This window comes from Amblyraja radiata, chromosome 3 (genome assembly GCF_010909765.2).
Source record: "Amblyraja radiata isolate CabotCenter1 chromosome 3, sAmbRad1.1.pri, whole genome shotgun sequence".
In the NCBI taxonomy this organism is placed as follows: Eukaryota; Metazoa; Chordata; class Chondrichthyes; order Rajiformes; family Rajidae; genus Amblyraja; species Amblyraja radiata.
Genome location: NC_045958.1, coordinates 13,268,803 through 13,296,782, shown reverse-complemented (window position 1 = coordinate 13,296,782; position 27,980 = coordinate 13,268,803). Strand labels below are relative to the sequence as shown.

At 41.8% G+C, this 27,980-nt stretch overlaps 1 protein-coding gene across 2 annotated transcripts; it reads left to right on the top strand.

Moving 5' to 3' along the window:
* Positions 1–325: 325 nt before the first annotated feature.
* riok2 (RIO kinase 2) lies at positions 326–27,171 on the top strand. 2 transcript variants are annotated; one of them, XM_033017359.1, is made up of 11 exons: positions 386–519; positions 564–642; positions 8,815–8,953; positions 9,600–9,716; positions 11,389–11,564; positions 13,906–13,994; positions 17,454–17,645; positions 19,881–19,973; positions 22,929–23,387; positions 26,240–26,330; positions 26,555–27,171. In XM_033017359.1, exons 2-11 carry the CDS (start codon positions 577–579, stop codon positions 26,714–26,716), a joined length of 1,584 nt encoding a protein of 527 aa, XP_032873250.1. In that variant the 5' UTR covers positions 386–519; positions 564–576; the 3' UTR covers positions 26,717–27,171. The 2 variants fall into 2 exon arrangements, with proteins under 2 accessions (XP_032873249.1, XP_032873250.1); XM_033017358.1 differs by having other exon boundaries at positions 326–642; positions 26,555–27,147.
* The last annotated feature ends 809 nt before the right edge of the window (positions 27,172–27,980 follow it).

Here is a 27,980-nt window from a genome sequence, read left to right as displayed (position 1 = left end):
CGCTTAAAGAAATGGCGGCCGTGACGTTCCGTCACGTACTACACGTCAGTCCATTGGATTTCGGAGGAGTGGTCTATCTTGCTCCTCTTGTGAGTGAGGACCTGGGAGCGGGGTGGCGCGTGCGCAGTTGTGCGGCGTTGCTGTCGGCGCGTGCGCAGTTGTGCGGCGTTGCTGTCGGCGCGTGCGCAGTTGTGCGGCGTTGCTGTCGGCGCGTGCGCAGTTGTGCGGCGTTGCTGTCGGCGCGTGCGCAGTTGTGCGGCGTTGCTGTCGGCGCGGGTGGCGCGTGCGCAGTTGTGCGGCGTTGCTGTCGGCGCGTGCGCAGTTGTGCGGCGGCCCGGACCTGGGCGCGTGCGGCTGCGGTTGGGACCAGATCTTTGGTTGGGACTCGCGGGGCTGCGGACCAGGGCCTCCGTTCCAGGGATCTCCGTTCCAGGGATCTCCGCTCCACGGCCTCCGTTCCAGGGCCTCCGTTCCAGGGCCTCTGCTCCAGGGATCTCCGCTCCACGGCCTCTGCTCCAGGGATCTCCGCTCCACGGCCTCCGTTCCAGGGATCACCGCTCCAGGGCCGCCGGCGCCATGGGCAAACTCAATGTGGTGCTGCTCAGGTATATGAGCAGAGATGATTTCCGGGTGCTGATCGGGGTAAGTCTCAATCTGGTCTCTCTCTCTCTGTAACCTCTTGTCGTGCTGAGTGATCGAGGCCTGTCTGGCATCTCCCCCCCCCCCCCCCCCCCCCATCGCTCTCGGCTCTTTGTCGCTGTAATGAGCAGTTCTTCGGCGGTCACTCGAAACGGTATGTCTGTCCTCTCATGGAGGCCGCCTGTGTGTGTGTCTATGTTTCACGTGGGGAGACTGGTGCACAGACAGTCACCACACGGTCCTTGACAGATCTGGGTCAGGATCCAGTGACATGGAGTACAAAATATTGGTAAATTTCAGTGGCTTCATTATCGCATTTTATGCAAGAACTGAAAGACAACTGCCAGTACAGTTATTTTAGCTCTCCATTTTTATGTAAATTGTGACCTATCATGTTACCCCTTCAGCCACCTTTCTCTAAGGAAAACAACCTGGAGATAGTCTAAACAACAATTAAAGTCCACCAAGTTAGGCAGCATCCTGATGAAATCCCTTTGCATCATGTCTAGCACAACCACATCCTTTTTATAGTGTGTAGCCAGGACAGCACACAATTCTCCAAGTGTGGGCTGATCATTGTTTTTCTAAAGTTGCAATGTAATGTCCCAACTTTTATATTTGTGTGCCTTGACCTCCGAAGACAAGTATGCCACATGCCTTCTTCACCACCCTTTCTACTGGTGTTGCCACTTTCAGAGAATGCTAGACCTGAAACCCAAACTTCTTCAACATTCCTTCGGCCTACGTTTATTGTCGAGCAATAAATAAACTGTTGGAGGACCTTGCCAGATCAAGCAGCATCTGTCGAGAGAAATGGACAGGTGGCATTGTAGATTGGGGCCCATCAAGTCTACTGTATGTGTTCTACCCCTATTTGGCTTCTCCCAAAGGGGTAGTTCTTGTTGTTTAAATTCCATTGATCAACTCTGCCCAAATTTTCATCTGATCTATATCCTGTTGCCGTCTTAAACAACTCCTTGTTATCCACAACACCAGCAATCTTTGTGTCATCTGAATACTTTTTAATCATTCCTCCCTACATTAACATCCAACTCATTAATATATCACAAACAACAAAAGTCCAGAAATATCTGAGGTACACAGAGTTCCAGTTGAGCATCCATCAATTACTACGCTCCGCCTTCAATTACCATGGTACCATTGGATCCAATTAGGGAGACAAAGAGATAGACAAATTCTTGATTAGAACGGGTGTCAAGGGTTATGGGGAGAAGGCAGGAAAATGGGAGTGGGAAGCAGAGATCAGCCATGACTGAATGACGGAGTAGACTCGATGGGCCGAATGGGCTAATTCTACTCTTATAACTAGTAAACGTGTGAGACAGGATTTCCCCTGCACAAAGCCATGCTGACTATCCCTGATTACTCCTCCGTTTCCAGGCACCTCACACGCTTTTCGTCTCCTTGACTTTCGTTTTCCAGGCCCCCATTCCCTCATCTTCACCATGGATGTACAGTCAGTCTACACCTACATCCCCCACCAGGAGGGTCTTAAAGCCCTCCGTTTCTTCCTCGACCGCAAAACCAACCAATCCCCATCTACCGATACTCTCCTCCACCTAGCGGAGCTGGTCCTTACCCTCAACAACTTTTCCTTTGACTCCTCCCATTTCCTCCAAATCTAAGGCAAAGCTATGGGCAAGCGCATGGGCCCCAACTCTGCCTACCTGTTTGTAGGGTACGTCAAACAATCCTTGTTCGTGGCCCTATCCCTGAACTCTACCTCCGCTTCATTGATGACTGCATTGGTGCTACCTCCTGCACTCATGCAGAACTCACTGACTTCATCCATTTCACCACTAACTTCCATCCGGCACTCAAATTCACCTGGACCATTTCCGACATCTCCCTACCGTTTCTAGACCTCACTATCTCCATCGCAGGTAACAGACTACTGACCAACATCTACTACAAACCCACTGACTCCCATGGCTATCTGGACTACACTTTTTCCCACCCTGCTTCCTGTAAGGACTCTATCCCCAACTCCCAAATCCTCCGTCTACGCCGCATCTGCACCCAGGATGAGGTGTTCCAAACCAGGGCATCGGAAATGTCCTCATTCTTTAGGGAACTGGGGGGGGTGGAAGATTGCAACGTGGTCTGCCCTGTTTCGACGAATGCAATCAGCCCGGTGTGCACAATTAAATAGAACAAGTTGTGCTACAACTTTAGGCTGTGCACGCCATACGCAAGAAGAAGAAGGGAACAAGGGGTTCCCCACTTCGACTATAGATGAGGCTCTCACCAGGGTCTCTTCTATATCCCGTAACTCCGCTCTCACTCCCCATCCCCCCACTCGCAACAAGGGCAGAGACCCCCCTTGTCCTCACCTTCCACCCTACCAGCCGTCACATACAACAGATAATCCTCAGACATTTTTGCCACCTCCAACAGGATCCACCACTGACATCATCTTCCCATCTCCTCCCCTTTCCACAGAGACCGCTCCCTCTATAACTCCCTGGTCAATTTATCCCAGACCACCCCCTCCCCTGGTACTTTCCCTTGCAATCTCAGGAAATGCTACACTTGTCGCTTTACCTCACCCCTTGACTCGATCCAAGGACCTAAGCAGTCTTTCCAGGTGAGGCAGAGATTCACCTTCACCTCCTCCAACCTCATCTATTGAATCCGCTGCTCTAGGTGTCAACTGCTCTACATCGGTGAGACCAAGCGCAGGCTTGCGATCGCTTCGCCCAACATCTCCACTCAGTTTGCACTAACCAACCTGATCTCCCGGTGGCTTAGCATTTCAACTCCCTCTTCCATTCCGAATCCGACCTTTCTGTCCTGGGCCTCCTCCATGGCCAGAGTGAGCCCCGCCGCAAATTGGAGGAGCAGCACCTCATATTTTGCTTGGGTAGTTTACACTCCAGCCGTATGAACATTGACCTCCAATTTCAGGTAATCCTTGCTTTCTCCCTCCTTCCCCTCCCCTTCCCAGCTCTCCCACAGCCCACTGTCTCCGCCTCATCCTTTCTTCTTCCCGCCGCCCCCCCCCCCCCCTCATCAGTCTGAAGAAGGGTCTCAACCCGAAACGTCACCTATTCCTTCGCTCCATAGATGCTGCCTCACCTGTTTCTCGAGCAATTTTGTCTACCTCAGTTTCCAGATGTACACAAATCCTATCCTGCCCAAGAACTTGCAGAGTTGTGGATGTATCCCAGTTATTCACACAGACGAGACTTGACATCCTTCACTCCATCTACATTTCATGATGTCTCGGAAAAGCAGCCAACAAAATCACCCAGTCATTCTTCCTTCTCCCGTTCACTCTGGCAGAAGGTACAGAAGCTTATGCACCACCAGACTTAGGTTCCCTCTATTATCAGGCTTCTGAACAACACTACCATTAATAAGGGTACTGTCCGATTTGCTTCTACCCAATAAGCGAGTTCAGTATTCCGACTGCGTATGCCCAGGTTAAAGGTCACTATGCATAACATTGCTGGAAAGCAGTGAAGCAGTGGACCTTCATTTCTTCTGATTTTTCCAGCTTTGACTCTTCTAGGTAAGAACTGCTTCAAACTATGAAATTTTTTATTTATAAAGTATTTATTTTTCCCTTGTTAAAAGCTAAGATTTTTTTGTTTTTATTGCTTTATGCTTTGGTGAGTGAGCGAGATTGTGCTCGTCCGTGGTCGGTGTCGGATCCGGGTCTGTTGAGTTGCAGCTGGGCTGTCCCCATCCCCTCCTGGGTGTCTCGTCCTTGTCCGGGGAAGCCAGAGGTGTCGGGCCGAGTTTGCAGCCGGCGCGGGGTGAAGACTGAGTTGCTGCAACGCATTCGGGGCTCGAAATTACTGGTTGCCCGGGTGCAAATGGCCACCTAAAGTCCCGCCGGTCAACCTAAAAGCTGTGTCATTTTGCCTGGCTTGGCAAGCACCCGGGACACACATCGTTCAACTCTGGCGCTGGTGTCGGTGGTCACAGCCAGCGCGGAGAAGAAGCGGCAACTCCAACCCAACCCCGCTTCCCGACAGGCCGGGAACCGCCAGCTGCCAACGGTGCATCAGCCATACACACAAAGTGCTGCAGCAACTCAGCCTTCTCTCCGCGCTGGCTGCAAGCCCGGCCCGCACCTCCAGCCGCCCCCGGACACCGGAGAGGACGCGGACGGCCCAGCAGCAACTCAACAGACCCGGACCCGACACTGACCACGGACAAGCACGATCACGCTCACTCACCAAATCATAAAGCAATAAAAACAACAAAATAATCTTAGCTTTTAACAAAGGAACAATAAATGCAACTTTTAAATTAGAAAACCATAGGTAGAGAGAAAAAAACATACCAAATTTCCAGTTCCACTGCCATTAAAACCAATAGGAGCTTACTAACCACTTTAATGGCAATGCCTTTTTTAAGTACAGGTGCACAACCTTTTATCCGAAAGCCTTGGGACCAGACACTTTTCGTAATTCAGAATTTGTCGGTCTTCGGAATGGAATTTTTTTAGCGTAGATTTTAATGGCTGGCTCAGTGGTAGAGTGCTCGGCTCATATCCGCAAGGTCGCGAGTTTGCGCCTTGATCCCGGCAGTAAACTCGGTCGCGAGTTTGAGTCTTCAATGTAGTTTTTTCTTGCAGAATAAATGTTTGTATGAAATGCAGTGTAGGAGAGGTGTACTGACTGTGTGGGCAGAACTTTGGAAGTGATTGCCCACCAGTCTAAAAAGCCGCTGTGTCTCCCTGTCCCTGGGATAGCAGGGGGCGATCAAACAGCACAATACCCCCCTCCCCCTCCAACTCCAGAGGAATCCGCTCCCCAATGGGCCGCTACAGCGACAAGTGGCAGTTTGCCCACAGCCCGAGCTGCGCCCCCTCATCCGCCACCCCAAGAACAAGACGTACCTTGCACACCATCAGCTTCTGCCCGTACGTGTTCCTCTGGAGTTGGAGCGGGGCTGGGCTGGAGTTGCTGCTGGCTGTGGGTCTCTGGGATCTCCATGCTTGCAGTGGGCCTGGGGGTCGGTGTCCCGTTGGTCCTGACGTCTCCGGCAACCCCCCTGGACTGGAGCTGAGACTGGAAACTGTACCGCCCTTGCCCCCTCCCTCTGCAACTGCAAACAACCCCACTCTCCTGCAAGGGAGGTACAGTTCCCGGAGGATGGCAGGTGGCCGGAGACGTCAGGACCAACAGGAACCCGCTCCCCGATGGGCCCCTACGACGCCCCGAGCTGCGCCCCGTCATCCGCAACCCAGGTTCCTCTGTAGTTGGAGCGGGGCTGGGCTGGGCTGCTGTTGGCTGTGGGTCTCTAGGATCTCCGTGCTTGCAGTGGGCCTGGGGGTCGGTGTCCCGATGAGGGGGCGCAGCTCGGGGAACGGCTTCTGGTGGTCCTGATGTCTCCGGCCAGTTTGCAGTTTTCCTCTGGAGTTGGAACGGGGCTGGGCTGCTGCTGGCTGTGGGTCTCTGGGATCTCCGTGCTTGCAGTGGGCCTGGGGGTCGGTGTCCCGTTGATCCTGACGCCTCCGGTGACTCACTGACCTGCTGTTATCGCCGACATGAAGACAGTGCAAAGCCCCCGCGCCGGTGCAATGGGCGGGGAGCTGGAGAGGGGAGGGAAGGGGTCACACACATGGCCGGGAAGCAGAGGGGTGTAGGTGGGGTGATACTGAAGCGAGCGACAATCTGCTGCTGCCTGCCCCGCTGAGTTAAAAAGTTCCCACGCAAGACTCACGATACACTGTATATCGTGAGTCTACCGTGGGAACTTTTTAACTCAGCGGGCAGGCAGCAACAGATTGTCAATTATTAACCCTCCCGCGCAATATACCCTCACCTTCTCTTTTATGAATGGGGATTTAGTTCCCCTTTCTTCGAGGACCGACCGGAGGTTCCGCTGTCACCTCTGCGGGCCGCCCTCGGTGAACGTTTTCAAGGACCTTTCTTCAAGGACCGAAAAAATGGCCGCTATTCGGAGGTTTTCGTTATTTGGATCTTCGGATAAAAGGTTGTGCACCTGTATATAGAGAGAAAAAAATCTGAATAAATTAATTCATTCACCCCTTTACTTTCATTCATCCCAAAATAATTTCATTCGCCCTTGGGTGAACCATTCACCCGTTTAAGAAGCACTGGATCTCTATTCTACCACGCCCCACAGAGCCTTGCTATTCACTGTGTACATCCAGCCCTGGTTTACCTTCCCAACATGCATAATTTCACACTTGCCAAAGTCAAATTCCCATGGCCTTTTTCTGTCCACTTTCCCAGTTCATCTGATCCTGTTCTAATCTAGGATACCATCCTCACTATCCCACTAATTTTGGTTTCATCTGCTAATATCCACACTATTGTTAACATCACAACAGAATGTTTATTTCACTTTTTTATTACATTTTCATGTATAAATTTTCATTATATAGAAACATAGAAATTAGGTGCAGGAGTAGGCCATTCGGCCCTTCGAGCCTGCACCGCCATTCAATATGATCATGGCTGATCATCCAACTCAGTATCCCGTACCTGCCTTCTCTCCATACCCTCTGATCCCCTTAGCCACAAGGGCCACATCTAACTCCCTCTTAAATATAGCCAATGAACTGGCCTCGACTACCCTCTGTGGCAGGGAGTTCCAGAGATTCACCACTCTCTGTGTGAAAAAAGTTCTTCTCATCTCGGTTTTAAAGGATTTCCCCCTTATCCTTAAGCTGTGACCCCTTGTCCTGGACTTCCCCAACATCGGGAGCAATCTTCCTGCATCTAGCCTGTCCAACCCCTTAAGAATTTTGTAAGTTTCTATAAGATCCCCTCTCAATCTCCTAAATTCTAGAGAGTATAAACCAAGTCTATCCAGTCTTTCTTCATAAGACAGTCCTGACATCCCAGGAATCAGTCTGGTGAACCTTCTCTGCACTCCCTCTATGGCAATAATGTCCTTCCTCAGATTTGGAGACCAAAACTGTATGCAATACTCCAGGTGTGGTCTCACCAAGACCCTGAACAACTGCAGTAGAACCTCCCTGCTCCTGTACTCAAATCCTTTTGCTATGAAAGCTAACATACCATTCGCTTTCTTCACTGCCTGCTGCAACTGCATGCCCACTTTCAATGACTGGTGTACCATGACACCCAGGTCTCGCTGCATCTCCCCTTTTCCTAGTCGAAATATGAAACATAATGAGTTTAACGGGAACAGAAAGAGAACCGAGACAGTTTCCATTTGCATGTTTCCGGTCGTCAAGTCAAACTGAAACAAATAAGCACTCGACCTCAGCTCTTTCTATCCATGTTGCAGTGTTTCCAGCCCTGGACAAGTATCAGCATGCAGTCCAGACCCCTGGATCACACTCCAAACAAATGTTTGAGACAAATGCTGAATCATTGGGATTTTTGAGCAATTGTTTCCTGGATTATTTGATATTTTACTGCACCATGTGTAATTCCTACAAAGGCTGCAGAACTGAAAAGAGACAAAGAACTGGAATTTTGAAAGTTAACAAGCAATGTGATGAGCCAAAGAAAAATTAAAAATTAAAAAAATACATAGTGTTGTAATAGATAATTCAAGTAATACTGTTTGAATTTCTCTAGGCCATATTATGGCTATACTTGGAGTGAAATATTTTGCTATTGGTCTCCACTTCTAATGGGAGCTTAACTTTTGGGAATAATTAGGAAAGACCCTTATAAATTCTCTGCAAAGCTTAAGAAGAAAGCTGGTTTAAGTTCTTGAGACCATAACAAGTAATAAAAGCAGATGCTGGCTCTGATCTGTAATGTACCTTTTGATATATCCAGATTCCCCTCTCCCCTGACTCTCGGTTTGAAGAAGGGTTTCGACCCGAAACGTCACCTATTCCATTTCTCCAGAAATGCTGCCTGACCCGCTAAGTTACTCCGACATTTTGTGTGAAGCCAGCATCTGCAGTTTCTTCCTACACATAAAAGTTGGATTTAAGATTGCTGCAACTTGGTGATAATATGGCAGGATTTGTTTAATTTCTTTCAGAGTTGGGAGATTACTAGTTAACGAATTTGGCCTGTTTCTTTCCCTTATTCCCCTTCAATGTGTAGGTGTCATGATGGGTGGGATTGATTGTCACCTTGCTCTTAATTATTTCTATTCAATAATACATTAAATTATTTTTTAATTTTAATCACAGCATTTTAAAACTATATTTTTCATCTTGCTTTTCCTTTCAATATACAGGTTGAAATGGGAATGAAAAATCATGAAATTGTTCCACCCAGTCTTATTGCTTCAATTGCAAACCTTAAACATGGTGGATGCAACAAGATCCTGCTTGAACTGGTAAAACATAAACTATTAGCTTATGAGCGAACAAAAAGTAAGTAACAGAAGTAATCACTTGACTTGCAATCTACTATAATCATCACATTGATATTTTCCAAAACACTCAGTGTTGACATTTTTCATGTTCATGCAGTATTGCTTTTGACTTAATCAAATTATTTTTATTTCTGATTCGGTTTATAATGTCTGGTACGGTTTTGGATAATCCATATTGATGAATGGATGCACAAACAAAATGTTTCCCATTTTATCTTGCAATATTTTGTTTTTTGTTTAGCTGGTATCAGTTGAGTATAGAGTAAAGTGCCCCTGTGTGACCTCGTGTCCTATTCTCTAATATGACTGACCTTTCTGCCAATGCAAAATTAGAGGTTTTGTTGTATAAATTCTCAAAACCTGGCAACTGCTATTCATTGGAAAATACGGTTGTTGGGCTTTCTGGTTGGGATGAAATGCAATAAAGAACCTAAAAGAAAAGGTATGATGTAGACTTGGCATTAAGTTTCATTAGAGCAGGGTAGGCAGTCAATATTGAATGTGTTGGAACATTCAAATGACCAATAGCTCAAATTTTCTCTTGTATACCAGTGGAAGGATAGAACGAGAAATAGATAAACCAGTCCCTTCTACATTCTGTCTGTCCCTTGTCCTTTTTAATTAATCTCAGACTCTTTCTTTAGCGGTACAGGGTTATCGCTTGACAAATACTGGATATGATTACCTGGCCCTGAAAACACTCTCTGCTCGAAATGTTCTTAATTCGGTTGGGAACCAAATGGGTGTTGGCAAAGAATCAGGTAAGAAAATAACTCCATTAAAGTTCTGATAATCTGGCATTCAGTTGTTCAGAAACCCCAAATGGCCTGCTCATTTGTAATAGAGTTGACGTAAGCAGGGTAAGCGGCCGAAGCCCAGAATCCTGATGCACCCTGAGCTGGGCGTGAGACTGGAGCCTGAGTTGGGTCTGGAGTAATGGAGTCACAAAAGTGGGTAGGTTTGCAGCTGGAGACCAGATAGAATAATGCTATGTAAAATGTAGAAAAAGTGAAATAAAAGTGTTTGGGTGGGAGTAGGAATGACATCCAAAAGGCTGGAAAATCTAGTCTTCTTCTTTCGTGTGGCATGCACAGTCTAAAGTTGTTGGACAACTTGTTCTATTTGATCTTCCGTTTGTGCACGCCGAGTCGATTGCATTAGTCGAAACGGGGCAGACCACGTGAAGGTTGCAATCTTCCACCCCGAAAATCTAGTCCAGCACTACCAAATTCACGATAGATTTATGGAGTTTGATGTTTATCTTGCATGATAAGTCATTATCTTGATTTATAATTAAGGATTCATTTTGTTTTATTTGCAAGCTATTAATGTCCATAACTATCTTACAATATTTTGGAAACAACTTTAGGATGCTTTATCAATTTGTCTATTTATCCATCCATCCATCCTTCTGCAACAGCTTGCCTAGAAATTGGATCTTGTTTTGTGCCACAGAATGATTTGAACAAAAAATAAAACAGAAACAGTGAGTTCAGCCTGAATTGAACAAAGTACAGGTCCACCACAGATTTCCAGCAACTGATGATTTGGCACCTCCATTAATCTGGCCAAAATTACAAGAGCATTGCGTTTGATGCATGCTGTTTTGGGACGAGTGCTTCCATCTTGAAATGGTTAATTATTTACTCTGTTAATTGTTCATTCTTTATTTAAGTTTCCAGCCGTCCAATATGCTTTAGAGACATGGGAGGGGTATAATTAGTGGGTCAGAGGTGTATTGTTGAATTATTATTACGTGACCTCTGTAGGTCTGGCAAAATTGATAATCTGGCAAGGCTCTGGAAACAAGGGTGCCAGAAAATCGAAGGTGTACCTGTACATTAATTTCTTTCCAGGTTCTATGTGTGTCAGGTGCACCAAAAGGGGGATGAAACCGAGCATGCATAGTGATGTACAATATTTTAGTTTTTGTCCATGCATGATTATGTATCTTGTTTCTGCCCTGCAAACCAGCCTCATTGTAACTTGGTTTTCCCTTACACCTTACCCTCCGACATCCCCCTCAATTTTTGTGCAGTTAAATCTAATAAAAACATCATAAATTAAACTTTTTTAACCAATGATGGAGTTCTCGGTATAAATTTGGAATATGTACCAGGACTGCATCTGGTTTGCAGAAGTTCAAGACCTCTGAGGAGAGACTCTCCTGTGGCTGGATTTAACATTACCTATAATGTAACAATGTAGTCAGATTCAGATTAATTTATTGTCAGATTACGCTAGGGTCCAATAAAATTCCTTTTTCACATGCAGCTCTCATAGTAAATGGTAGAAATACTGTTTGGAATCATGGCCAATTTATGAAGTTCCCATGAGTACTACAAACACACTATTTTGATGCTCAGAAATTTTAAACATGGTTTGAAGAAGATGCACCAGTAACATAATTTATGTAACATTGATTTATTACAGATATTTATATAGTTGCAAATGAAGAAGAGCAGCAGCTTGCTTTAAAGCTCCATAGATTGGGTCGCACATCATTTCGGAATTTGAAGAATAAACGTGACTACCACAAACATAGACAAAAAATGTCCTGGCTTTATCTTTCCCGCCTTGCAGCAATGAAGGAATATGCGTATATGAAGGTAGTTGATCTTTTTAAAGACTGACCTATTTTTAAAAATGTCCTACTAATGTGTAAATAATTTGCCTCATTGCATTAAAGTAAAGTGTATTTTATCCAAAATACTAGCATACTTGTACATGTAATGTGGTTTGTTCAAAATACAGTTAAATAACAAATTATTTTATTTAATATCTTCCAGTGTTGCTAGGATTTTTAATAAATGTTTTTCCCAAATTATTTATTTGAAATCTTTTTTAAATGTTGCATCCACAAATAAAGAATCATACATCACTGAATGTGCCTTAATCATTAATCATCTATTTACATTAATTGTACACTGATCACACTTTATACACCCCATATCCCCTCGACTACCCCCAGATTCATGTTGTCATTATTTTACATGTATAATTGTTCAAGTTGCTTTTACCCATGCAACTTTAATTCCCAAAATAGAAATCAAAATTATTTATTTCACATTACCATTATTAAGTTGATCAGTTGAATTGTTGTTTCACATTCATATGTCCTTGTTTAAAGTTTTTATGTGGAAGGCCTTGCATTCTAGATGTAAGCCTGTTCACTGACAGCAGTTTTGCTGGTCACTCAGAATCTTGCAGAATTAAGATCCATTCCAGAGATTTGAGTGCATAATCTAGGCAGGTAGAATTGATGCATGTCAATAATCATGATTCATGTCAATAATCCCATTTTCGATCTCTGAGCTGAATGTAAATCCCATGCCACCAATGCAAGAAGAATCAGTTTATTTCATTGACACAAGTGTATCATCTGTCTTAATGTCTCTTAATTGCAGTTGACTAAATTAATCTCTCCTTTTCTCTCTCCCTGTCATTATGTTATCTAGACTAGTTCAGGAATTTAGAATATGTCATATTCTAACAACCTGATGAATATGGTACAGTTGGTGGAAGCAGAAATGATAGCTACATTTCCTCTTCTGTCCATTTCAGGAATCTAACACTCTCTATGTAAAAGAAAACTTTGTCTCCAATCTCTTTTAAATGCTACCACTCACACCTTGTACCCTAATATTTGAGATTTCCACCCCTGGTAAAAGACTGACTACCTACCCTAGCCATGTCTCTCATAATACATATTTTTATCAAATCACTCCTTAGTCTCTGCAAATCCAGCAAAAATAATTAAAGTTTTGCGATCTCTCCTTGCAGCTCTCTAATCCACGCAATATCCCAGCGAATCTCTTTTGCACCCTCTCCAAAGCATCAGCACCCTTCTTGTAAGGGAAGGATGGCCAGAATGCACGCAATACTCCAAGGGTTTCATACAGCTGCAACATGTCTTTCCAACTTTTATACTCCATAGCCCTACCAATAAAGGCACGTGCACTATATACAATTTGTTAACCACCCTGTCTGTTTGTGATGCTACTTTCAGGTCCCTCTCCACATCACTACTCCTATGGTTCCTGAGATTTACATTTTACTTTCCTCATATATTGGAGCTCCAAAGTGCAGCACTTCCTATTTGTCTAGATTAAACTCCATTTGCTATTTATCCACTTAGGTTTCAAACTGATCTATGTTCTGTTGTGGCATTTCACAAACTTCTTCATGATTCCCAACTCTGTCAATTCTCATGTCATCTGCAAACTTGCTAATCGCTCAACCTGCAAATCATTTCTATATGGTATAAACAATAGAGGTCCCAGCATTGAATCCTGTAGAACTCCACTGGTCACAGGCCTTCAATCAGTATAACATGTCTCCATTCCTACTCTCTGTATTCTATAGCCAAACCGATTTTGAATCTAATCTGCAAAATCTTTATTGATCCTATGTGCTTTAACCTTTTGTATCAGCCTGCCATGTGAGACCTTATTGAATGCTGTATTAAATTCCATGTAGCCAACATCCACCATCCTGCCTTCATCAATCATCCTGAAATAGATGATTTAAGTAAATCTCATTAAAACGCTCACTTGCTTGTGATGGATGGTTATTTTTCATGAATATCTAGCCACAGAAAACCTGGTAATCTGACACTTTTGGGACTTTGATACTGGAGCAGCAGATTTTCCTGATGAGTGGGCATTATTCCTATTAATACCACAATACGTTTAATTCGCCTTTTGTATGATACATGGTAGTATAATAAAATTTCCCATTAATCTGGCAAGTTTAATGTGAACATGGAAAATTGAGGCCTTTTGAATTTAAAGGGAGAGCAGGAAACAAGATGAATAATATTCTAAACCAGATGCTGAACCATCTGCATTTCCAATCAATTTGTTATTTGATTATTGGAGTTATACGGATTATGCCGGCGTGTAAAAAAAGATATATTTTACTCTGATATGCTGATATATTTATGTCAAGGCATTATATGATCGAGGATTCCCTGTTCCGAAGCCAGTGGATTTCAATAGGCACGCAATAATCATGGAGCTCTTAAATGCTTATCCCCTGTGAGTATTATTTTTTTTTTTTTAAGAACATACTTGGCTTTGTCAAAGAGTTTTACAGTGTGGAAAAAGGCTCTTCGGCCCAATTTGCCCAAATAGGCCAACATGCCCCATCTACATTCGTCTCACCTGCCTGCATTTGGCCCATATCCCTCTTAACCTGTCCTATCCATGTACCTGTCTAAATGTTTCTTAAATGTTGTGGTAGTCCTCCTGCAGCTCATTCCATACACCTACCACCCTTTACCTGAAAAAGTTACCCCTCAGGTTCCCATTAAATATTTTTCCCAACACCTTAAACCCATGTCCTCTGGTTCTCGATTCCCCTACTCTGGGCAAGAGACTCTCCGATGTATTGTTCTAATGATTTTGGACACATCTATAATATCACCCCTCACCCTCCTGAGCTCTTGAGTCCCTGCTTGCTTAACCTCTCCCTATAGCTCAGGCCCTCAAGTCCTGGCAGCATCCTCGTAAGTGCAAGAATTGTTTTCAGATGCTTAATACCTGATTTTCAAACTTTACCGAGTAATCTTAACCTTGCTTTCTAATCTCCAAGGTCAGACTCGTGTTCATTGTTAACAATTATTTTTCATGCTATTTTCAAAATACTAGTTGGTACACCATGTAATGTTATTCAAAAACTTGATTCAAGTAAGTAATCTATGTAGCTAAAATCTAAAAGTCAGTCTGAGATTTATGTGGAGTTACGGTAATTTTAAAATATTTTGTTGATCAGTGTAAATACATGGATGAAGAGGATAGAGTCTATTAGAGACTTAAAAGGTAATCTATATGGACAAAAGGTAGATAATATTTTTATTGAATACTTTACGTATGTGTTCTGAAAATAGGGGATTGTACCTTCATTGTAATTGAAGAGAATTGTGAAATATTGGATCAGGCAAATATAAAAAGAGAATGTAAATAACATCTTTTAAATTAGGTAACATCATGCTAAAAACATGTCTGAAGAAGGGTCCCTTCAGTCTGAAGAAGGGTCTCGACCCGAAACATCACCTATTTCTTCTCTCCATAGATGCTGCCTCACCCGCTGAGTTCCTCCAGCATTTTTGTCTACCTTCTATGCTAAAAACAAATGTATTCGCGTGTGTTAAAAGAAATAAGGGAGGGAATAGTAGAGGCATTAACTACCAATAGCTAGAGAGATTTTCCAAACCCCTCTAGCTACAGCTATAATAACAGAAATACTGCTTGGGTCAGAGAAAGGGATAGGTTGATTAATCGTCTTGGATTTTAGCCATGCTTTTTTTCAGATATATACGAGGTTTAATTTTGATATTAGAAAAATAAAACCCCATGGAATCCATAGGAAGTTGCAGGATAAGAAGGTGAATGTCTGTTTTTTATTGACGTGAAGGCTACCTGCAGTGAATTACCTGCCTGCACCAATAAGGAGCTGAAAGAAGTTGTCATTAGAAAGATCAGTGAAATTAATTGGAATGCCAGTAAATCTCTGGGATCCAAAGACCTACATCCATAGCCTTTGGCAGTAATATACTGCCATGGATTCAGACTGAATAACAGACAAAACTCAGAGTAGGAATGCAAGTTCTGTTTTGCACTGAAAGTGTCCACTGCTTCATTGCCCAGAAATTGGTGTGGAGACCTTAGTCCCCTCATCTAAATTGATTTTGATTGTGAAACGAATTGTAAAAAAAAATTATGCTTGCAGCACAGCAGGTTTATAAACACAGTACGTAATAGATAATATAATAAACAAAAAAAAGATAAATAAATAAAAATTATAGTGCAATGACAAAACCATTCCCAATATTCCTAATACAACCCGAGAAATTCATAGTTCGAGTTTAGTTGGAGTTTGTAGTGTTCGATAGCCTAATGGTTGTTGGGAAGAAGTTGTTCCTGAACCTGGTCGTTACAGTTTTCAGGCTCCTATATTTTCTCGATGGCAGGAGTGGCAAGCCCAAGGTGATGGGGCCTAGTCCTACTTGCCTGTGACTTGCCCACATTCCTCCAAACTTTTCCTATCCTTGTCCAAGTGATTGTCAAATGTTGTCATTATATCAGCCTCTGCTGCTTCCTTTGACAGCATGTTCCATTTATGTACCACCCTCTGAAAAACAGGGCAGTGTAGGATACAGGGACATTTTAAAGTTACATAGACAATCTATGTGAGTAGTGAGGAAATGATGTATATCATGTGAAACGCATTTGAAGTTACTCAGTTTATTAGCAATTAAAAAAACATTATTTAAATAGTAAGGCAATGAAAATGTTGGTGTTCAGGGGGACTGATATAGTCATTGCTGAAATTTGATAGGTAGGCACAACAAATAAGTGGGAAGGTAAATATGAAACCAAAAACAAACTGCAAGAGGAACTCAGCAAAACAAGCTGTATCTGTGGGGGGAAATAGTCAGCTAACGTTTCATGTCAGAACCTTTCTTCAGCCCTTATTGTGGGAGAATTTGGGAACTTTGGTTTAAAAAATGTTTTCCGTGATAATGTTGAATCTGGACTCCGTGCCAAAGAAAGAATATACTTACAATTGAGGGAACACTATAAAGCTTTGCCAGGTGGGTGCATTGGGAATTGTTCCATGAAGAGAGATTACCCAGACTGGGCTATACTTACTGACGTTTAGAAGAATGAATGGTAATCTTACTGAAGCATACAATTCTAACACAGGATAGCTGCAGGGATATAAAAGAAATACTACAGATGCTGGAAATCTGAAATATAAAAGAAACACTAGAAATATTCAGCAGCTATGGCATTATCTGTAAGGAAATGAACGAGAGTTAACATTTAATGCTAATGACCTTCTGAAACAACCAGGATAGGTTAGGTATTTGAAGTGGTTAAATGCAACATTAAGTATAGCATTGATGTTTCTCTTGGTTAGGTTTCTAGGATTAGGGATCACAGTTAGTTTTTTCAGGACTTAAACAAGAGGTTCCTTCACCAAAGTGGGGCAGGGAATTGTGGTGATTCTTAACAAAAGGGTTTTAAAGATTCAGATCTTGAATAAATTCAAGACAGATTGATAGATTTTTGCATATTAAGAAACCTGAGGTGATAATGTAGATATATCAAGAATATGCTAAAGAAAAGATCAGCCATGAACCTACTGATTGTGGAGCCAGTGCAAGGAGCCAAATGGTCTACATGTGCTTCAAGTCCTAATGTAAAATCGAGGTTAAAGGCAAATTTCAATAATCACAAAAAAATCAATTCATTATCAATGCCTTACATGGCACATGCATAAAGTTCTGATGTTTTTATTACAGTAACATGTCAAATATGTTTCAAACAACTATTGAGAGAACAAAGAATAAAATGGTCATGATTGGAGCGGGTCCCGATTTGTTACTAAAACAAGGCATTTTGATCTGCAAAAGTGAAACTTCCAAAATGAACTATGGTGAATAAGTATTTCGGCATTTAAAAATCACAATTTGTTGTATTTTTCCTCAGGTGCCAAGTTCATCGACTTAATAATCCTGGAGAAACATATAATGAGTTAATGGAACTTATTGTGAAGCTTGCTAATCATGGTTTAATTCATGGTGACTTCAATGAATTCAATTTGATGTTAAATGATGACGATCGTGTCACAATGATTGATTTTCCACAAATGGTATCTACATCTCATCTAAATGCTGAATGGTAAATACAAAACTAAAAATAGGTATTTATTTTCCCTTTATGGAGCTGGAATGTTTTATCCACTTAAATTGTGATGATTCACTGGAATAAGATACAACAATATTCTAACCTGCATTTTTTGGTCATTCATATATTTGCAGTTGTTTCTGTAATCTTATCGAGGCACTTCATCAAAGTAATACTCGGGAGCAATTTTTTCATTAAATTAAGCATGCGTTATAGCTTGGTGTCTGTAAGAAATATTTTTTATCATTTTCTCAGAAGGGAAATTATATATGTGAGAAATGCATAACTATAGGGTCATAGAGTTAGGCTCGTTTACTCCACCTTGTCCTTGCTATCCAAGTTGACATATTGGGCTAGTCCCATCTGCCTGCATTTGACCCCAGCCCTCTAAACCTTTCCTATCCATATGACTTGAACATCTGCCTATATAGCTTCCTCTGCCAACTCGATCCAGATATGGAGTATCCATTGAGTGAAAAGGTTGCCTCTGTGATCACTCTTAAATATCTCCCTTCTCACCTAAGCCTGTGCCCTCTAGTTTTAGAATCCACAATCCTGAGAAAAAGACCCATGAGTGTGCAGTTTAACCATGCTCTTCATGATCTTGTACACCTCAATGAAGTCACCCCTCGGCCTTCTACACGCCATTGAAAAAACTCAGCCTATCCATCCTCTCCCCATAACTCAAACCCACTGGCTCAGGTAACATCCTGATGCACATGTTTTGGGGGTAGGGTATTGATATGGATAGAAAACTGGTTGGCAGACAGGAAGCAAAGAATAGGAATTAACAGGTCCTTGTCAGAATGGCAGGCAGTGACTAGTGGGGTGCCGCAAGGCTTAATACTGGGACCCCAGTTATTTACAATATATATTAATGATTTGGACAAAGGAAATAAATGTAACATCTCCAAGTTATCGGATGATACAAAGCTGGGTGGCAGGGTGAGCTGCGAGGAGGATGCAGGGTGACTTGGATAGGTTGGGTGAGTGGCCAGATGCAATATAATGTGGATAAATGTGAGATTATCTACTTTGATGGCAAGAACAAGAAGGCAGATTATTACCTGAATGGCATCAGAGTAGGAAAAGGGGAGGTGCAATGAGACTTGGTTGTCCTTGTACATCAGTCACCGACAGCAGGCAGTGAGGAAAGCTAATGGCATGTTGGCCTTCATAGGAAGAGGATTTGAGTATAAGAGCAAGGAGGAGGTCCTACTGCAGTTGCACAGGGCCCTGGTGAGACCACACCTGGAGTATTGTGTGCAGTTTTGGTCTCCTAATTTGAGGAATATTGCTATTGAGGGAGTGCAACATAGGTTCACCAGGTTAATTCCCGGGATGGCGGGACTGACATATGATGAAAGAATGGATCGACTGTGCTTGTATTCAGTGGCATTTGGAAGGATGAGAGGAATTCTTATAGAAACATATAAAACCTGTAAGGGATTGAACAGGCTAGATGCAGGATAAATGTTCCCAATGTTGGTGGAGTCCAGAACCAGGGGGCACAGTTTAAGAATAAGGGGTAGGCCATTTAGGACTGAGATGAGGAAAAATGTTTTCACCCAGAGAGTTGTGAATCTGTGGAATTCTCTGCCACAGAAGGCAGTGGAGGCCAATTCACTGGATGTTTTCAAGTGAGAGTTAGATATAGCTCTTAAGGCTAACGGAATCAAGGGATATGGGGAGAAAGCAGGAACGGGGTACTGATTTTGGATGATCAGCCATGATCATATTGAATGGCGGTGCTGGCTCGAAGGGCCGAATGGCCTACTCCTGCACCTATTTTCTATGTTTCCATGTTTAATGACATTCTTCCTACAAATGGGCAACAAGAACTTCCCACAGTTCTAAAGTGTGGCCCCACCAACGACTTACGCAGCTGCATCATAATGTGCCAACTTTTCTGAATACTCTTAATGGATCCATGCACCTCTATCCTCAGATCTTTCTGTTCTAAAATGCTCTCTAGAGTTCTACCATTAATTTATAGATCCTTCTCTGGTTTGACATCCCAAAATGCAGCATCTCAACTTGTCAAAGTAACATTTTATTTGCCATTCCTTGGCCCATCTTTCCAACTAATCTGGATCTTGTAAACTTGGATATTCCTCCTGCTATGAAGAAAATCTTTGAAGAGATTTTGAGAAAATATGGCTTTAAGATCAGCTTTGCATCAGTTAAAAATGTTTCAATGAATAAACATCTGACTCTTTATTCTACCAGGTATTTTAACAGAGATGTGAAGTGTATCCGTGATTTTTTCATCAGGCGTTATAACTACGAAAGTGAGCTTTATCCAACGTTTAATGACATCAGGTTAGCATTATTTGTACAAATCATATTTAATATAGATATGTAATGTTCTTCATTTGTAAATTATTGATCATTACCATGCTCATTGTTTGTTCAAAGGATGATCCTTTCTGCTCGACAACAATGCAGTTTTAGAATAGTCTATTAAATTATTTGAAGTGAATAAGATCGTGAAGCAGAAACTGACAGGGTTAAGGGACTTCAATATAGAGCAGTTGGCATGATAAAATAGAATATATCTTTTCAACATATCAATATTTCAGTAAACTGATTAGCAAAAAGAGCTCAGCGGGTCAGGCGTCGTCTCTGGTGAACATGGTTAGGTGATGTTTCGGGTCATGACCCTTCAGACCAGATTTAGTGGGGGGGGGAGGGAAGAAAGGAGGAGCAGGACAAAGCCTAGCGAGTGATAGATGGATACTGCTGAAGGGGGGGGGGGGGGGGGGGGGGGGGGTTGATAGGCAGATGGCTGGACAAAGGGCAGAGATGGAAAGGCAAAAAATTGAGAAGCAGAGAAGAGTTGAAAATTGTGAAGCCAGAGCAAGAAATAGAGGGAGAGGGAAGAAATGGGTGAGAATCTACAGCTAGAGTCCAGGGAAGAGAGGGGAGGTGTGTTGTTTGTAGGTTGGTTATCTAAAATTGATGAATTCAATGTTCATACATTTTAGGTTGTGAGCTATCCAAGCAGAATATAATGTTCTATTCCTCCAGTTTGCCTCGCTCCGGCAATGGAGGACACTCAGGAAGGGGAGTCATAACGGTTAGCAACTTGGTGATCCAGTAGGCCTTGGTGGACTGAGGCCTAATCCAGCCCATGCTATCCTTAAGGATGCTTCCCAAACTTTTTCTTTGCATTTTATTTTTGAAAGGTTTTTTATCACCCTACTACTGATATTGTTGCACAGCCAATTGTGTAAACATAGATAGATGAGTATAGCTATTTAATCCCCACTGGGATATCATAGATTGTCTCCATTCTATCCTCTACAAAAGGATTTTAGTGGAAAGGACTTTATTCTCTACCTTTTCCACACCCCCACCAACCATTGGTCTAATAATACTAGGAGTCTTCCTGTTTATTCGGTGATTACATTTTCCATACAATTATTGCATTGTATATTTTGCTTTGTTATATCTCCCAAATTTGTCCTTTAACTGGGTTAAGCAGCAGCTGTGGATCATACTTCTGTTATTCAATTTAATCGTAGAATGATGTGGCTAACTTGTTCGAAATGACAAAACTGTCGGAGTCATAAATGACATTGTAATGAACTTTTTTCCTTCATCCGTCTCAATTTGTCAACCTCGTTTGTTGCTCAGCTGAGTGGGAGTGATGTTCCTGATTCATCTTCTAGCCATTGATTAGGGAATGCCTCCATATGTCAATTCTCGATTCCTACGGCAGTATCAACACAGTTTACTGGAATATATCTTTGACCTCCTCTTTTAGCTACAGGTTGTCCTTTGCTGATAGTGTTCCATTGTATCATGCTCAATGCGTCCATTGAAACCACTAAATTTTACCTCCATCCAGAATAGCATAATTCTGAATTTGTTACTATTTTTTCCAATTTCCAGCACTAGATCATCAGAAATTATTTTTAATTAATTACTAGACCGTGGGACCCGTTGGGTCCCGTCCGCACAACACGCGGTTGCGGGGGGAGTGGGGGGGGCAACCTGCGGCGTGACTAACACTAACCACCCCACACACACTAACACCCCCCCCCTTGATAGTATATTAAAGGTTTGTAGTATAAGAAATCAGTTCCCCATCTGCTTGCTTCCATTCACATTCTGGAACCTGGTCTATGGTTCTCTTCAAACTGATTTTCCATTTCTTGTTTTATAATCATGACACAAATCCAAATTGAAGTCTGCAGATTATTCATCTAAATATATTAAACCTGGGAGCATTGTCTAACAGCAGACAGGTTCTGGGACCTTTACAAATGTAGTGCTGATGTCAAATGTATTATAATGGAGCAGGTCAATGAATTAACACCCCTTCCCATTCCAAAACTGACCTATTTGTCTCGGGCCTGCTCCACTGTCAGTGTGAGGCCAAATGCAAATTGGAGGAGCAGCACCTTTTATTTCTCTTGGGCAACTTACAACCCAGGATTTGAGTGTTCTTTAATTTCAAGTAATGCTTTCATTCGCTCTTTTCCCCCCATCCCCCGTCCTATCCACACGCATATCCACCAACTGCACAGGCGCGGCTAGAGGGGGAGGGGGTGGAGAGGGAGTGGGGTAGAAAGTGAGGGGGAGGGGGTAGAAAGGGGAGGAGGATAGGGAGGGGGAGGGGGTAGAGAGGGTGAGTGGGGTAGAGAGGGAGGTGAGGGGAATAGAGTGGGAAAGGGAGGGGTAGAGTGGGAGGGGGAGGGGTAGAGAGGGAGGGGGTTAGAAAGAGGGAGGTAAAATCGGGGAAGGGGGTAGAGTGGGGGGGGAGTGCTGGAGTGCCCCTCGGGGGGGGGGGGTAGAGAGGGAGGGGGATGGGGTAGATGTGGGGGGGGGGTGAGATGGTTAGGGAGAGGGAGGTAAAGTGGGGGGGGGGGGGATGGAGTGGGCGAGGAACACCCTTTCATGATCTGCTCTGGGCATGCATATCATTTTATATACTGTTATATCTCTCCTTTACCATTTCTTTAAAGAAAACTGATCCAGCCTCTCTAATCTATCGTTGTAGCTGGTCCCTCATCCCAGGAACTGTTCTTGTAAATTTTCTCTTGACCCTCTCTAAAACCTTCACGTCCTTATGATAAGGTGACCAGAAGTGAACATAATACTTCAGTTGAGGCGGCATCGTTGTTTTGTATTCCACTCATTTCTTTTTCTTTCACCATTCTGCCCTCCACACAACTCCATGGTCCTGCCTTATCTTGTAATGGAAAACAGATGTAATATTGCATTGTGAACATATTTTACGTTAAAAAGATTCTTCTCCGTCATGTTTAGGAAGGAGGCTTCATTGGATGTGGAGGTAGAAGTTAGTGGATACACTAAAGAGCTCCAAGAAAATGCCGCACTGCTAGATGCTTCAATCTCTGAAGAAGAAGATTCTGAGAATGAACTTTCAGAAAATAATCTGGATGAAGAAGTTAAATATGTAAACGAAACAACTGAAAGCAAGGATTTGCTTGCCAACAATGAAACACATTCTGAAGGTTCTACCTCTAGTGATGATACTGACAATAATGACATTGAAAGTATTAATCTGGTCACACTGAAAATAAATGTCGAGGAAGATGAAGTGGCTGGTAGTGTTGAACTTGCTGGAGATGGTAAAACACATGATCTTGGATGTGTGACTGAAACAGAACAAACAGACCAGAATGATGATGTTCTAAAGGATAAGGAAGAATGCCCTGACTTAATTGATCTATCCACTCAAAACAAGGAATTTAAACCTTTCAGGTAGTAATTTAGCAATATCTAATTGGCATTAACTTTCTATATAGGTTTTTTAATGAAGTATTATAGAAGGATGATCAAACCACAGCAGTGGATATCATCAGTGTACATTTTAAGAAGGCATATGATGACATCCCACACACAAATTCAGTTTAAAAGTATTTAAATTGTCATTTTCAGCAGGAATAAGAAATGGGTTTAAAGGGAGTAATTGTCTGCTTTCCAGATTGGATAATGATGAACAGTGTTTTCTCAGTGTCAACGCAGGGATGTGCTTATTTATATTTATGACTTGAATATGGGTGTGCATTTTGAAATGTTCAAAATTTATGAATGACTCCCAAGTTTGGCACTATAGTAAACTATGAGGCGGGTAGCAATAGCCTGCAAGAAGACATAGGTTAGTTGAATGGACAGATAAGTGGAAGAACCAGAGAAGTGTTAATTGATACACTTTCACATTATAGACTAATTGTCATAGTTTTGAAGGATTTAAAGAGAAAATGGACCTGGGTGTACATTGTGCAGATCTTGAAAGTTAAAAGACATCTTGAGAGAATGGTTGGCAAAGCCTGTAGAATCCTGGGATTCATCAGCAGAGACAGAGTAGAAAACTCTGAACCCAAATAATAAACATTCCACAGTTGGAGTACCGATTCAATTATAGTCATCAAACTTTAGGAAAACTGAAGGTGCTAAAGCTGGTAATTAAAGGATTTACTAGAATAGCTCCAGAGGTGAAGAATTTCTGCTGTATGTTGGAATTGAGAAATTGATGTCCTTGAAGGAAAATATATTGTAAGGAGTTTTGATAGAGGCTGCAAGTTCTTGATTAGAATGTCTAAATTAAATAAAGGGAAACTTTTCCAAAGGAAGTTTCAAGAATCAGTAGGCACAGATTTAAACTCATTTATGAGAGGAATATGAAGAGACTTTTTTTTACTTTGGAATATAATTAGAAACGTGTTTATAATGGGTTGTAGAATACAATTAATTAGTGCTTACGATGAGAATTTGGATAGGCATTTGTGAGTAAATTTGATAAGTACAGGTATCAGAGGTTATGGGGAGAAGGCAGGAGAATAGGGTTAGGAGGATAAGATAGATCAGCATTGATTGAATGACGGAGTAGACTTGATGGGCCAAATGGCCTAATTCTACTCCTATTCCAAATGACAAATAAATTTGAGCAATGAAGAAAGAATTGAGGAATGAGATTGATGGGGTTGTTGGAAAGAGCAGCATAGACTCGATGGTCATGTAATGACCACTTATGTTGTAATAACTCCATGATTCTCTTATGAATTGTTCGTGCAGTTGATTCTGAATTGTTCTTTTGACTTCGGCCTTATAAGTGAACTGCAGACCATTTAGCAAATCATTGCATTACTGAAGTCGTCAGATAGTCTCTGAAAGACTGAAATTGCAAATACTTTGAAGGGCAAAGAAACTAGTGATATGATAACATTTGTTTTGAAATTGTAGTTTTCTGTAATTATTTCTGCCATTCAATTTTTTACACACACATTGGATTTTACATTTATCTCTGTGCTTGTAAAGGATGTTCTGTGAACACAATCGTATTCTTAATTTTGATGCATGTAGCAGGAGTTACTAATTACATGATTACAACCAGACATATATTTTCTGTTTGCTCTACCCTGCCCACATGTGTACCACCTTATTGTGAGTACTGATGTTCAAAGTGGAATCTTGTGATCTTGATATGCAATGATTTTTAAATTAGAGGAGTATTTTCTTCAAAAAAATTAGATTCAGTATCATAGATACATAGACATAGAAAATAGGTGCAGGAGTAGGCCATTCGGCCCTTCGAGCCTGCACCGCCATTCAATATGATCATGGCTGATCATCCAACTCAGTATCCCGTGCCTGCCTTCTCGCCATACCCCCTGATCCCTTTAGCCACAAGGGCCACATCTAACTCCCTCTTAAATATAGCCAATGAACTGGCCTCAACTACCTTCTGTGGCAGAGAGTTCCAGAGATTCACCACTCTCTTCTCATCTCGGTCCTAAAGGATTTCCCTTCTATCCTTAAGCTGTGACCCCTTGTCCTGGACTTCCCCAACATCGGGAACAATCTTCCTGCATCTAGCCTGTCCAACCCCTTAAGAATTTTGTAAGTTTCTATAAGATCCCCCCCTCAATCTCCTAAATTCAAATGGAAACTGAGGGCAAATGATGAATGTCAGTATATCTTGATTTAAAAATATCTATCAGTTCGAGGAGAAAAATAGAAGCACTATTATTTGAGGATATACAAGAAGCTGAAATGTGATTGAGAATATTATCATGTATATGTTAAACGGAGCGAAGGAGTGAATCTGATAGGATTGCTCTGTTAGGCGCAGCATGGACCAAATGGACTCGCTGGCTTGACGAGAGGTCTTGGAGATGATTACTAAAATTTTCACAATATTTCTGATGCTTTTTTTTTAAACTGTTTGGTATATTTGCCTATCTAAAGTATGGTATATGAAGTTGATTACCAGCAAATATTGTGGCGTAAGAAATCTAAAGGGAATTTCAGGAGGAGCAAGTGACATTTACCATCATTAGAAGTGCAAAAATGAAATATTGAATGTTTGAGCAAACAGAAGTTCCTGTCTGACCTTATCGCAATAGAATTTGTCACTGCTCTGTTGCATTAAACATTACATACTAGTGGGGCTATGCAGTTTCATTGACACCGCAAGTAATCCAGAACACGTTTCAACCACATTGAGTTTAACATTTTTAAAAACAAATTTCACATTTATAGATTTATTTGTGTGTCATGAAATGCAGTTACACTGTTCTACTTTTGACGATGAAGATTTCCCCTTTCTTCAGGGATGAATTGCTGGATTCCCATGACCACAGACAGAGAACAACCAGTGTGAGTTCTACAGGCAGCTTTTGGAGTACTTCAACGATCCCATCAGTAAGTTTGTATTCAAATACTCACTCTTGGGAATTAACTGTTAATTGTGACTGGGCAAAAATATGTTGGGTAGAGTAATGCAATGTTTAGTTTATAATGAACATTGCATTGTTTATTTCATTTGAAATATTTTTATATCATATATCAATGTAGATAACATTTCTAACTATAATATGAATGCCACTTATTCTGGTTTGTATTTATTGAGCTTTTGTGTGTTTTAGGATGTGATCAAACGAAAAATAAAACAACAGCTCACCAAGCAGCAAAAGTGTGCCTCCAGAAGACGTTTACAAAAGGGAGAAGCCAACGTTTACACCAAGCAACGGCGAGATAACATGCAAACCATTAAATGGAGTGTTGATCCCGAAAATATTTGGGGTTAGAAGAGCCTTATAAAAGTTATATAATCCTAGTTATCTACAGGAATCAAGTGAAAATAGATTCTGAAAAATAATTCGGACTGATTCTATATTCAAATTTCAGTGCTCTATTAAAATTACACAGTGCATTGCAATATAAAGGTATTCATTCAGTTGTGAAAGTAACAGAGAGAGTACATAAGCTTAATAAGCATCATGTTATTTTCAGTTTTAAGCTATGAATCTCTCATTGAAAATCATTTGTTTTATATTGAATTCTTAGTGCAATGTTTATTTGATAAAAAATCAAATCTCAATATTTTGATGTACTGGATCAGCAAAATTGAAATAAATTATTTAATTAGCTCACTGCTGTTTAAATTTGGCTAATAGAAGAGATAATATCATTTTGTCTAATATTTGAAGCCTTTTATAGTCTTTATAATAAAGTTGGGGAACACTAGTATTGAACAATAAAATACATATGTCTAATGTCCCATTATTAAGAGGAATGAGTTGAAGGTCATCATAATATAATTAGATAACGTTTCTGTAGTTTCTATTCTGCCTCTAACTTTGTGTTTTAGGTATTTATTTTTCAGAAGGGTACAATATCTGTCTCCACTTGTAAAACTTGTGATTCCTCATCAAACCGGCCCATGTCTTCTCGGACAAGCATGATTGGTTAATCAGTTTATTAATTGTCATGTGTACAGACATAATGAAATGTTTATTTTGCATGCTACCTAGCCAAATCATACTATACATGAGAACAGTAGATCCTCATCTAGAATCACACACAGAGTGTTGCCACCCTCTGATGCCATCTTCTAAGTCCAAGAAAAGTCCTTATTGGGACTGGGATTGGGAAAACACTCCGCTTAGAGCCGAGGATCCTGCTGGATGTCAATGAAGAAGGGTGCTGATCTGAAACATCACCTATCCATGTACTCCACAGATGCTCCCTGTCCCGCTGAGTGACTCCAGCACTTTATGTTTGTTGGATGTCAACTTATATTAGACACCATGACTCTTTCAATATGTCAAAAGTTGGTATTGAAACATAACACAGATTATTTTCTAAATGGAGAGAGAATCCAGAAATCAGAGATGCAAAGAGACTTGGGAGTGCTGGTGCAGGACTCCCAAAAAGTTAATTTGGAATGGAATACTTTATTGTCACATGTGACTACGCACAGTGAAATTCTTTGCTTGTATACCCAATCTATATAAATAGTGGCCACTTACGACGTTGACAAAGTTACAAAGCACACCGGCTCCTCCTTTT